The sequence below is a fragment of the Trachymyrmex cornetzi genome, unplaced genomic scaffold (assembly GCF_001594075.2).
Source record: "Trachymyrmex cornetzi isolate Tcor2-1 unplaced genomic scaffold, Tcor1.1 scaffold117, whole genome shotgun sequence".
NCBI lineage: Eukaryota > Metazoa > Arthropoda > Insecta > Hymenoptera > Formicidae > Trachymyrmex > Trachymyrmex cornetzi.
The window spans coordinates 863,264-877,663 of NW_017295730.1; the positions used below are offsets into that span (position 1 = coordinate 863,264).

A 14,400-nucleotide genomic window follows, 5' to 3' on the forward strand; every position below is an offset into this window, starting at 1 on the left:
GCAAACGGCGACACGAGGTTTTCGAGGTAAGCGATTTGTGGTATCACTCGGCGGGACCAGATGGCTGCGAAAAGCGGCCGTCCACCTGTGCGACCACCAGTTTGTTTGCTAACACGGCTACGAGGCCGCATATCCCTTTCCGGTTACATGTGCTAGTTGAACCGCGCGACTCGGTTTATTATTATTATTATTGTCATCGTCGTCGTCTGTCTCTTTCTCTCTCATCATCGTTTCTCGCCACTCGTTCGCCTTTGAGGGAACGGCGGCACTTTCACACAAGCATACCGCGTCCGTCAACGTTCGAGGTTGCTGTCTGTATTAATTGAACAGCCGCGAAGGTGGGCGGCAGAAGTGGGTGGAAATTCCAAGAGGGAAGAATTTCTCCTGTATTAATTTTTCTCAAAGTCAGCGGGGGTAATTGAGAAAAATTGATCTTCGGGGAAGATGAAAGAAAAGTGTCTGTCCCTCTGGAGGAATGAAGTCAGCTTTAGCGATCGGTTGCTACCTGTCAGGTATTGGAAAAGATAAATATTTGTGGTTTTGTGATGTGCACCTGCGAAAAAAAAAAAAAGCGAATCTCGTCGAAGATAACAGAAAGCGAAGGCAAGATTGTCTCGAAATCTTTTGTTTATGTAATGAGAGACGAAAGCTTATCAATTTATTATTTTGTAATAATAAAATTAGTAATCAGTGATATTGATAGAAGAAATTAGAGAAGAAATCAAGACCTGTCAAAATCGTTTGATAAGTGTGAAAAACATTCTCTTTAAAAGTATGTAGGAGAAAAACATTTTAACGTATCTTACATCAATTTTGTTTCTATACAAACTTTTAGAAAATAACAAAATATTTTCAAATAAAAATATGTATACTATAATTATTATAAATATTATTAGAATTTTAAATAATTACAAGTCATATTAGACTGACGAGAATAAATCAATTAAAAGAAATAAACCCATTTTCAGTCGAATCTTATAAATATTTCAGAATTTGAAATATTAAATATTTTATTGAAGTTAAAAGAAATAATTTTTTAAAGAGACTTTTTGTCGTGTAATTATTTTAACAGACTTATTATCATATAATGATTAATGTAAATATAATAATACAGCGTATAAGATAAATAGGGGCGCAATTTTTCGATAATCCTTATATAATTTTCTTCGTTTTATTTCCATGCTTGTAATGATTTTATTCGATTATATGTAGAACACGAAAGTATAACGTTTTCAGCTATTACAGGTATGATGACCTCAAAATGTTCGCGTTCTCCGCGACAATAAAATTAACGCGCCACCGCGTGAGAAAAGGAACGAATACAATGTAGCAGGACTAACTTCTTTCATTTCGCGTGCTATTACGAAATTGGAAGGTGAAACGGTATCAAACTACGCGAAAGTTGCACGGTAGGCTGCTTTAAAATCATGTAGGATTATAAGGACCATGCTCGAGTATTCCTCGTTAAGTTCGAAACACTCGATGCTTTACCGTTCGCTCGTCTTTTTACCACACTTCGTTAAATCTCTAATTAGTTAGAATCACCTTTCGAGGCGTGAAAGGACTTGTACTGTATACGTTAAATGATCCTAATGGAACGCGTAGAAGTACTCGCGAAAGTACACTTTTTAATTACGATTTTATAAGCTCGGAAACTATTCGTTCATAAAAAATTTGATTCATCATCGTTTGTGGAAATTTTATAATTACATTTTTTTTCCAACAATTAATTAATATTTTTCTAAAATGAAACCCCTGTGTGTTAAAATAAAATGTCACGAAGTTAATTGCTAATAAAATTATTTATTACTTAATTCCAAGATATATTTCTAATTAAAAGTGTAAGGGAACATTATAAATTTATTTCTGATCAAATTAAAATAAAATATAATTAAATCGCGTTTTTAAATGTTTTGTATTACGCATTTTTAAATGTCTTGTATCACTCCAGCAGTAGGCGGTGCATCTGGACAATTTTAGGTTGCCTGTCGCTTTATTTGGGCAACGATACGGAACACTCATCAGTGAGACTCGGAAGCAGCTAGGCGACCTTTAACGCTAAATGTCGGTGTGAATTACGGGTCAATAACTCGGTACCGGATGCCTCTTCGTTTTCAATGTATTGTATTTTCGCGCGGAAACTGAAAATGAGTCGATTACGCCACACATGAGCCTTATAAATAATTTGAATGCGACCTAGATTCTTCCATTACTATGATTTAACCTTTTATCGTTACAGTCGTAGTCCCGCCTGTTAGTCTTTTCCCTTTTTTTTTTACATTCAATCAATAATAATCAAGTAAAGATTGCTTTGTATTTCTATATTTTATCACCCTAAGAAAGAAAAATTGTTCGTTTAATTAAATTAATTTAATTTGTCTTTATCTCTTTCGCGATGAAGAATATATGTATTTAAATCAAACATATTATATTTGACTTAAATACATACATTCTTTAATAAATAATTAATTTAGTCAAGTAAACAATTTTTTTCTTATTGTAAGTATTATTAATTAATATTTATAAAATATTTGAGTAGAATAATATTCAGAAAATACTTTTAAAGAGCTAGAAATTACATCTAAAAATAATATGAATATGTATGTTATTATTCTGTTCAGAATGATATGCATTATCCTTGAATAAAATACATGTAGAAAAGTAAATGGAAAAGTGACACGCTTTTGTACACACACAAGATTAATTTGAAAATTGATCAGATATGCTATCGAAGAACAGCTCAATGCATATGAAAATTTATTTAAAAAATGTTAATATCGAAGACAGTAACCTTCCAGTTATATTGGACTCACATAGCAAGTCGCGTGGGATGTACTTCGAGCCATAACTAGAGCAGATAAAATTCGCCTGCAATTGCCTATGTTTACGTGTATATTAGTATGATAGCGTTGCTGATAGTATAAAAAATATTTAAAAAATTTGTCTCTTTGTCTTACATAAATCTTATCTGTTAAATGTTTTATTTGACCGTATTTGGAGTATTTATTTATATTAGAACGATTCTATTTATTGTATGTTGTGTTTATGAATATTGTAATTAACATATATTTTTGTAAAAACCAATATCTTCCTGAATTTATTGAACTTCTTTTTGATGGTAAAACGATACGTCTAGTGGAAATGCACCGACCTTCCAAAGTCGGTTTAGTGCGAAAATAACATCAATTTTGCAGAAATGTCATACCTAGGTGTGTCTACATACATACACATACAAATGAATCATCAGGCTTCATGGAATATTTCGAGATGTAATCTTTTTATTAAAGTATATGCACTTATAAAAAAGATTAATTCCAATGGTCGAGCTGAAATAAAAATTGTATACGACACGTTTTTATGCATTTATTGTAAAACTGATTTGAGACTCGAACGTTTCTGTTATACCTCAACATAATTATGTGATATTATTTTTATCGGAGATAAAATGAAGTGTCATTATTGTCTGGTATGTGTTGTGACTACATATTTAAATATAATTATAAATATAATATCATAAATTAATAAATTTTAAAAGAATTGAAAGAAAAAATTTAGATAAACTGGAAATATTTTTTGTTCAACTCTTTAAACAAATGATATTAATTTCGTAACATGCTGAATAATTTTTGCTTTTATAAATTAATGTAATTATTCTACCTTTCGTTTTCATATACAATTAAAACGCAAAACTTTGAATTAAAATATATGTACTAAAAGAGTAAATATATATTATCATTTATATATATAAATAGAGATGTGTCGTCTGTGGGTTGCGGACTCTCCGTACGTTAATTTTTTATCTCTAGTAGTATGTACCGTGTACGGCTATTTCAGCTGTGCATTACTCCACGGAGATCCTTATAGATTATTAAAGCCGCGTATTTCAAATGTATTCACTTTTTCCTAAAACTTTTCTGCAAAAGGACTGAGTTTTCGTATCCCTTTATCATACAAGCGATGATATTACCATACACATGAGTGTTTCTGGCCACGTAAGTGGTGTAAAATTCCAGGAATAGCATTATATAATTGGCAATTTCCTGTAGATGAATGAGTATATTTATGAATGAAAAAAGATATTTTACTTTATAATTTAGCAGTTTATAATCGCAATTTAATGTAAATACTTTCGAAGAGAGACAGAGGAAAAAGTATTTCTGGATAATTTTTCTCGTAACCTTTTCTTTCTAATTATTAACTTATAATATTGTTAACGTAGCCAATATGTGCAGCAATGATGATATTTTATTTTAATAAATATCCAATAAAATAATAAATATCTAATAAAATAAAAGTATAAAAAAGCAGTTAAATGTTGTAAGAATAAAATGTGATAACAATATGTGATAACAATAGGATGCAATATAAACGCGTTAATAAGATTAAATTATTAATTGAAATTGTATGAATTAAGTTATTAAACTGCGCTTCGAGAATGTAATATTTTATTAATATCGTTGGTGAAGAAATATATATTTATTACAATACATATATATAATTATTTGTTACTCATCCAATATGAAGTGATCATGAATAATAATACCAAAGTAATAAATTTTTTTATACGTTCACACTTCTATTTTCTCGTAGACAATATTGTTTTGCTCAAAAAAATAAACAAAAATGCTACAAACAGGCTCTGTTAGGTCTAAAGATAAGTTTAGATAAAAAAAGAAAGGTCTTAAGATTATGAGAAAAATATTTTGACGATGAATCATTTTGCACAGGATAGACCGAAATTATACCGTGATATAATCTAGGCAGACTGTTGCGGCGATGAATGATGATATTGATGACGAATACATGTTACTAGGAAAATATGTTACATGGTTATCGTTATATTATTGTTATAAAGTGATAAGGTAAATGTACCAGTTAGTGGACATGACCTAATTATTAAGAATGATAAAAATTTTAAATATTAAGTTTTTAATGATGCAACAAATTTAACTCTAAATTTATTGTTTACAAAAATTTAATAATAAATTTATTTAGAGTTCGTACATATTATTAAAAAAACTTAATATTTATAATTTTTTTATTTTGTCTAATAATTATGTTATGTCCACTAATTGTTATATCTACCTGTGTATATTATTTTACGAAAAATTCTTTAACTGAAAGTATCGTCTTTCTATAAAAAGTTATTTTATTTTTAATTGATAAATCTCTGAACTGACTTCGACAAATCACATAGGTAGTGTTGCAAAATTTAATTTTCAATCTGTCTGTTTAAGCTAAAAATAGAATTCTAACTGTAGAAACTCTTCTTTTCGTATCTTCGTACATTTCTTTAAATAGGAAATACTTGAATAGATATCATAATTTTTTTAGTGTATGATAAGAATAAATGATTTGTTTTATATTTTCATTTGCGAAGTTTTTATCGAATCTGAATTGTTTTACTAAGATTTTGACGATTAATTTTAATCATGAATATGCCTAATAAATTAAAAAATGACGTTAATTGAATCTTTAAAGTACAATTAAATATCATCTTATTTTTTAATTATCAAGTAAATTTAATAATATAAATTAATATTTAAAATAAAAGAATTTTATAGCCCTTTAATAAAATTTTTTTGTTAAAGATATTAATTAAAATTCCATATTAAAAAATTAGTTATTTTTCATTTATAAAAGAATTTCCAAAATAAAAATACGATGTTTATGAAATTGTGTAGTCGTCAAAAAATTGCAATAAAAAACATTTCAAAAAATTTCTCAAAATTTTTTCGGAGAAGTGATTATATTTTTGAAAAGACTAATAATTAAACCTTATTCTTGCTCTCTGTTTCTACATTTATTTTTATTTTTATTTGCGCAATCATAAATAAACTAAAAGAAAGCAGTTTGTGCTCCGTAATAATTGAAACAAACAATTTTTTAAGTTTTTTAACATTATTTTGAATACAATACTAACATAAATATCAAAATGTCTGACGAACCTAAGATCAAGTCACAATTTTATAAAAGAAACGAAGAAGACTTTCTTATTATTTATAAATTAAAAATACTTGAATACGAAGGGCAGAGGATCGAAAGAATTTTTGAAAATTTGTGTTTAAAATTTTTATGCACATTTTTGACATTTTATCTATCGAGAACGCCCAGTGCTCTCGATCACCGGTCGCACGTACTCGGTATCCTTTTATTTATTTGTCAGGAGACGGACGTCGCTGCGCATGTGGAGCATCCTGGCCTGCGCGGGCTGCATCGACCCTCAAACCCATTTCGTACTCTCCAGCAGTGCATGTCTAGCCGGATCCCACCGTGCCGGGATAATCGGGAAATAAGTGAAACGATATCGTATCGAATCAGCACGTTAAGTTCACCGTTTAACGTTTCGCCATCAAAGAAACCAGGGATAGAGAGAAAGAAAGAGAGAGAGCTGCATGTCTTGATAAGCCGGAAAAGGAATCGCGGACATCCGAGCGTTTCTGATTACATTATCTGCCTTACCAAAGTATAAGCACTGACACAACTTTCGTTGATTTATTTTTTCAAGACATCTCTTGTCAAAATTTAAAAGTTAGAACAATAAATTACGACCATAGATTTGGTCTCGCGAGAGTGGCGAAAAAGTGTTCTTTGACATTTTGTGCATTTATTAAAAAGAAATATTAAAAATATGCGGATGTGTTGCTTAATTCTTAATCATTAAAGAAAGACAAAATAATAATTAGAAACGTTTTGTCTTCCTTTTTTTTATTTTTCTGTTCATCTAGCTTTATCGTTTTGAATTAGTGTTATATAAAATGTAACACTATATATATAAGGTAGTTTATTTGACTTGAGTTATGATTTATTTTTAGACATATTATGTACAAAAGTAATTTGAGTTTTATCAAGTTGTTTCAATATAACTTAATATTTATTATTTGAGTAATGAGTGATACATGGATATAATTCAGTCATTTATAATTTGATAGTGGCAAGCCTTTTCACTATGCTGTAAACTGTCCGAGAAATGGTATCTCACAAGAAAAAATATTAAATAATGAATTTTAATTCAACCAAGAGATGAAATGAACAATGTTTTTTATTCCGTAATTTGAATTATTTGAATTAACAAAATGTATTTGATATAATTTCTATCATTCATTAAATCAATATTTATTATCGAAATTTATTAAAATACATATTGTATTCATTACTTCACTTGTTTTAAAAATGTAAATTGTTTAATAATAAAAAAATTAATACAATTAATGAATTTAATGAAATGTTTCGCGAATATTATTTTAAGCGAATTTAGTATTGACAAATGAATTTATTTTAAGATTTTTTGCTGAAGTCGTTGTAGTCTTGTTTTTCTTTTACACGTTAAATGGTTAGCAATAACTTCGTTAACATTCTCATTATATTCGAACTGTGCTGTATATAGGTCAGTAATTTGCCTGATAATAACTTAAAATTTTTACAACACAGCAATTCCGACGCAAGTGTTCATCGGTCTCAGTTTGCAGACAACGTTGACATTAAGATATATAACGAAGCCAACTCTTAAGGCACATATATTATAGATAATAGAAAATGTTCTAGTTATATAATTTTCCAAAATATGTATATACAGCAAGAAAACATATGTAACATTTTGAATAATTATACACTCTAAATATATCACAATTAAAATTTTCATACAATTTTAATGTAATTATTTGAAAATGCTACTCTTAATAATTAAGCAAAATACTTATTTAAATACATTTTAGGATATAAGTGCAAAATACAATACAAATAATTCTAAAGACGCGTTAAATAAATGATAAAAACGAAAGAGTTTATTTTTAATTTTAATTTAAAGTGATTAAATCTTGTTTCGTCAAGAAACGTGGCTTGTAAAACGGTATCCCGACATATTCCGTTCGTTTCGTTTTACTACAGCTACATACAGTATATAATACATAGTCGTAATAGCTTGCTCGAAATCACCTGCTCTTTCGTCCGCTAATTCGTTCACACGCACTAATTGCTTCCTTCTTGATCTCCTTCGTGTCGAGTTGCTTCGAGTTGCCTCACCGAGCACGGCGTTCATACGAGGCGGTTCACGAGAGTGCCGTCGTCTACAGTCTACAGAAGATATTCTTCGTTATAAAATATTAAAATTTCCACAAGGATAATCTTTCTGTCTGGATCTTTTTACCGCTTTTTACTTATTGAAAAATATTAATTCAAACGTTTTACAAAGAAAACTAGGAAATGAAATCTTTTTCACAATGTCCTTTTGTAATTAACAAATTGATGATACTAAAGAATTTTGGTATTGATAAAAATAAATTCTGAAACATGGCTTAAAGAAATAATATAATCAATATATTAAAATGTATAACTTTTTTCTTATTTGATATTTATTGTGGACAAACAAGTCCCTGGACTCAAAATCTAGAAAGAAGCTTACTTGATAGTTCTCTTTAAACCCTCCAACCTTTGTCTGAAACATTTTTTTTCAAGAATGCATTGTTCTCTTTAAACACATTTTGTGTTTAAGTTAAAATGGTCAAACATGTTCCGGCTCAAGTAGGGTACAGAATCCATAGGATCCCAAAGTTTTACTATCTAGAATAATTATTTTTTTAAACATCATCTTTCGACTGGTGACGTTAGTTTTTTTATATCATTTTTGCAATGTAGTTTTTTTGTTAGAGTTATATTGTTTATTTCATCCTATTTCTATTTCTTTTTGAAAATTTTCTTCATTACTCGTGTTTTATCTTTCGCTTATGACAGATGATAATATCATCTATTTGAACACTGTTAAAATTAATAGAGTAATTGATAATTACTCTGTTAATTATAATCTTAATTTGTATACATTGGTAATAGATCTCTTATTGATTTGCAAAAGACACTCTGAATACGTAATATCGATCGTTTAATGAATCGTATTGCAGATAAGTGTGTCGACAATTGTTGTGTTTAAAATCGCGTGATGACGTGAAGATAGAAACGATAGAAACGAGAAAGCAAGAACGTTTGCAGCGAACACTAAAATCGCGAAAGTGAGATAAAGAAAAACTGTCCCGATGGTTCTTCGTGGCTTATTAGCTCCTGCGGCAGCTCGTTGGAGGAGAAATAAAGTCGCGAAAAGGTAAAATGAGCATCGCGACTGATAAATTATTCAATAAATATATTTTATTTCTCTTTTATTTTATTTATATGTATTAGGTACATGACGCTTCTGATATTGTAGTCATGTACCTAATACATATATTATTTAAGTGGAGCCTTTTCTAAATAATTTCATTAATTTTAACGGAGAGCATTCAGAAGCGTTAGCAGCAATTAATTGGTTTTATTTTAATTATTATCGGTTAAATCAAACAGTTAAAATCGAATGTTTTCGTTTTAGTTAATAGATTTCGATCGAACATAAGCAACTGGCGTTTATGACACACAATTACATGTGAAGGCGCACGTCAATCAAATGTATATCACTTAAATTGATCGGTACGCCGCTGAAAGACCCGGATCGTATTGCGTTAATTGATATCCGCATTAATTCAATTGGAACCCGTTTTGTTCCAGAAGTCAGAACGCCGCCTGGGATAGCGTAAATGCGCCTATCGGCCAATTGGGATTGTCACGTTATGGACCGCAGGTGATGAGCGTGCTGTGTTTATGCACCTCTAGCGTCCACCAATCTACCCATAACGTCACGCAGGCCGGCAAGATACTCCCGAGTCCGCCGTCAGACACTCTTTGCGAGCAGCGAATAACGCCCTCGCAGGAAATACCTACTGACGAGCTGGCTCTATTAGCTAAGCTGGAGGAAGCCAATAGGTGAATAACCAAGTGACGCTTGATACAAATCGTATACATCTTTCACAAGGATCGAATAATTCTTGCATGGGCTGATAACTCAAATCTTATCTAACAAATGCTACTTTCCACTTTGACTGACATCTTCCACTTTCCAAAATTTGCAGTAAATTGTATACCCCTTGCATGTACACATATTTGGATAGATTGCCTGGATTTCCTTTTGTTTGAAATTTAGAGTAGAAATGCTAAATGTTAATTTTGCTACGCATTTTGGCTTGGAAATGATGCACAGTAGGATGCAGACTAAGGCTGCACTTTTAACTCAATATCGAAAAATATGGGAAAAGACGTAAGTTTTGTTTTTTTATATCCTTTATAATCTATATAATTAATTAAAACACGTAACTTGCACAATAAGTATCTACTGATTTGTATAAATATATTGTTATTTAAATATATTGCTACGTATTCTCCACGGAATGATAAAATTGCACAAGTAAAAAATCATAATTTATGATTTTATTAATTTTAGGCTGATCGAATCAGATGCAAAGTCACTGAATTCTCTCCAGAGCAATCATAGCAGAAAAGGCTCCGATACATCTCAAGTGTCTGTGGCGTCGGGGGGCAGCGGAGGTAACGGCGATGCTGCGCCCCGACGCCACAATCCAGCCGACGGTGAAGAGAATACGTGGACTCTCTGGGGTCATATAGTGGCTGACTGGGATTATAATTGGAAGAAGCGGAAAGAATTTGTTAAGGAATTGGTTCGTCAAGGCATACCTCACCATTTTAGGTAACACATATATTATGTATATTCTTTTGAAAGATGGCATAAATATATTAAGGCTGTGTAAAAGCTTTTTGAACCCGTAGTGAAAGAGTAAGGATGGAGCTCTTTATCTATTCATGAATTTAACTTAAGTATAGAAGTTGTTTAAAATTAGACAAAATATTGCATATACGATATTCATAAAAACAATAGAGATTTCATTATTTATATTATTACTTTATAACTTGGATGAATTATAACTTGGATACGAAATTAATTTGGATGAAAACAAAAAATAATTATATTTTAACCAAAATTTTTTTTGGGGCTCCTTAACGCTGAGAATCTTGATGCGATACATCCGCAGCACTCCTTTTTGCACTGCCTTGATAAATATTATCAAAACCGTAACCGTTTATCAATGTTATCTATAGGTCAGAAAGTTACATATATTCATTTTTTAATTAAAATTTAATATAGATTGTATATTATTTTAGGGGCATTGTCTGGCAATTATTAAGCGGTGCCCATGACTCTCCAGTTAAGAAGCAATTTGCCGAATACATTAAAGCAACATCAGCTTGCGAAAGGATAATTAGAAGGGATATAGCTAGGACGTATCCCGAGCATGACTTTTTCAAAGAAAAGGATGGTTTTGGACAGGAGAGTTTATTTAACGTTATGAAAGCATATAGCCTACATGATCGTGAAGTAGGATACTGCCAAGGTTCAGGATTTATAGTAGGATTACTTTTAATGCAGGTAAAAAATATTAACAATATTTTCTCAAAAAATTATGAAATAGAAAAGTATATATAAAAGCAAGAAATTATTTATAACTTCATTTTTTTGTGAACATGTATTTTTATTAATTTTTTATTCTACAAAAGGGAAAATATATGCTTTATTTGAATATTCTTTCATTGTAGCAAATGCCAGAAGAAGAAGCTTTTGCTGTACTCGTAGCACTAATGCAAGAGTATCGCTTGCGAGACATGTTCAAACCAAGTATGGCTGAATTAGGAGTGTGCATGTATCAACTGGAACATTTAGTTGCTGATGCACATCCTGAACTTCATGCTCACTTCACGGCCCAAGGTTTCCACACGTCGATGTATGCATCTTCTTGGTTTCTTACACTATTTACTACAGCGCTAAGCCTTCCCCTAGCATGTCGTATTTTTGACGTCTTTCTATCGGAGGGAATGGAGATCATTTTTAAAGTTGCATTGGCAATGCTGCAGTTAGGCAAAGAAGATTTGCTCAGTTTGGATATGGAAGGCATGTTGAAGGTAAAATTTGAAAAATTGTTACCTATATAAGTAGTTTGAAGAAATTACTATCAATTAAATTTAATTTTTAGCATGTTTTATATTCTTAAATAAGAATATAAAATTATATACACATATACTTTATTTAACCGACGATTAAAATAACTTTTTCTTTTGCAGTTTTTCCAAAAGCAATTGCCTGGGAAGGCCGAAAAAGATCCCGATGGCCTTATGACGCTCGCGTATGGAATGAAAATCAATCCGAAAAGAATGAAGAAACTAGAAAAAGATTACACCATTTTAAAGATGAAGGAGCAAGAAGAAATGGTTGAGTTACGTAGGCTCAGAGCAGAAAACAGATTGCTTAGGCAAAGAACTGAACTTCTGGAAGCGGAGTCCGCTGAACTAGCTGATAGATTAGTTAGAGGTCAAGTGTCACGCGCCGAAGAGGAAGAGACTGCTTTCATAGCTCAAAGAGAATTGGCAGCGCTTCGTCATTCACATCTCGAAACCAGCCATCAACTCGAACAAGCTCATGAGGAATTGAGATCGTTATCGATTCTTCTTGAGGAGAACGTAACGTCTAGACAGTCATCACTAGATGAGATAGTAGTGAAACAAGAAGCATTATCACAGAAGGAAGAGATGATACAATGTTTGCAAGAGGAATTGGTTAGGGTTAGATTACACGAGGCAGAAAACGATGCACTGATTAGAGAACTCAGAGGAAGAATACAAGAATTAGAACAAGATAAGAAGACTTTACGCGAATCGACGCCAGATAATTCCGTAGCTCATTTGCAAGAAGAACTTATTGCAGTTAAACTTAGAGAGGCAGAAGCCAATTTATCTTTAAAGGTAAAATCCATGTTCCTATATAATCTTGCTATTTTTTGTGAGGGTTATATTAATATTAGATATAGATTTACATATAAAATATTACACAGGATCTGCGGCAGAGGGTTATGGAGTTAAGTGCAGCTTGGCAGAGGCATCTACAAGAGCATCGGTCTGCTCAATCAGCGCCTGCCGCTGATTCTACGCCAAAGAAATTGCTTTTTTGGGAAAATCGAGGTCATGAAGTACAGAAGTTTGAGGAAGATTTAATGACGACCAGAATTCGAGAGATGGAAGCGTTGACTGAAGTAAAAGAGTTACGACTTAAAGTTATGGAGCTTGAAACTCAAGTGCAAGTAGCAACTAATCAGCTCCGTAGACAAGACGAGGGCGGAAAAGTACTTAAAGACGAATTGGAAGCTGCATTAGCACGAGAGAAGGATCTAGTTGCCAAGCTTAGGGAACAACAACACAAGTATTCCGATCTGGAATCGAAAATGAAGGACGAAGCTATGATGGCTAGGATACGCGATGCCGAACACGCGCAGCAAGTGGCGGAACTTACACAGAAAATATCTCTTCTCGAATTGAAGGTTATTTCATCTGCATATTAATAAACGTTACCGTTAAAAGACTTAAATATGTAATGTCTAATATTTTTATAGAATGAAGAGATGCATGCGGAAGGCGAACTTAGGAATAATTTAGATGACAGTGAGAAAGTAAGGGAGCTTCAAGATAAGGTTGCTGAATTAAAAGCTGAGGTATGTGAAATTAAAAAATTCACCTTGTCCATTGTATTAACAAAAGCAGTATCTTGGAATATTGCAGTAAGGGGTGAACTATGTCTTATGGTACAAAATATTATATATGTATATTCTTGTAATATAATGTATATTAAGGGTAACTCGATAAATCCATTCTATGTAGGCATAATTATATAAGCAAATCATACATAAGAAATATTTTATCATTGTACAACAGTCACTTTTCATACAGCACACAATATCTGTGATATCTTATTATATATATATATCTTTTGAATATTTTTACCGTGTTTAATAAAATATGACATTTGTTTATAAATAATGAAAATACAATAATGATAAAGTGCAATAATTTTTATTACATATAGATACTTCCCGTTATATTTTTAGGCAAATATAGCAAATATTGTATTAGTGTAATAAGAATTTTTATTACAGTTAAATAATAAGCAAAAATAATTTGAAATAATGATTCGTAAATATTTAAACTTTAATAACTTTTTAAATAAATTAATTTTATAATTATGTGTAATCGCAATTGCAATTTTTAGCAATAGTTACAATTCTAAATATTTTATGAAATCCTATTTAGGGATATAATGAAAATACTTTTCACTGTTTTTTCTTTTCAAAGCACTGCATTATTACGTGTTCTTATTTCTGATTCTACAAAATATATGTGATATTGCATTTTATAACGTAATTTAATTATTATGATAAATACATTACAATATTATTACTGATATTTTTTTTATATACCATTAACCTCGATAAGCCAAATATTTACACCGTTTAAGTGATATATATATATATACAGGGTGGACCATCTGAAGTGATCCAGTCAAATATCTCGAAAACTAGTAGGGATAGAGAAAAATGTTTCGTATGAAAAGTTTAGGGTTACACGGGGGAAGTATGGTACTGACCTTGAAAAATCCTTGGAAGGTCATTTTGAAGGTCATTCAGGGGTCACGATGGTTTTTTTAAA

The 14,400-nt window shown here is 31.1% G+C and overlaps 1 protein-coding gene across 3 annotated transcripts in view; it reads left to right on the forward strand.

The window, feature by feature from the left end:
* The first annotated feature begins 8,974 nt into the window (after window positions 1–8,974).
* The window catches only part of Evi5 (ecotropic viral integration site 5), a 9,327-nt gene continuing 3,901 nt past the window's right edge, over window positions 8,975–14,400 (forward strand). For 2 of the 3 annotated variants that reach the window (XM_018515361.1, XM_018515370.1), the window contains exons 1-8: window positions 8,975–9,091; window positions 9,529–9,783; window positions 10,298–10,561; window positions 11,035–11,299; window positions 11,467–11,829; window positions 11,989–12,666; window positions 12,756–13,238; window positions 13,311–13,409. In XM_018515361.1, the coding sequence (XP_018370863.1) occupies window positions 9,027–9,091; window positions 9,529–9,783; window positions 10,298–10,561; window positions 11,035–11,299; window positions 11,467–11,829; window positions 11,989–12,666; window positions 12,756–13,238; window positions 13,311–13,409 (2,472 nt within the window). In that variant the 5' untranslated portion in view covers window positions 8,975–9,026. The remainder of the gene's footprint in view (window positions 9,092–9,528; window positions 9,784–10,297; window positions 10,562–11,034; window positions 11,300–11,466; window positions 11,830–11,988; window positions 12,667–12,755; window positions 13,239–13,310; window positions 13,410–14,400) is intronic. The other variant, XM_018515357.1, reaches the window with a different exon arrangement.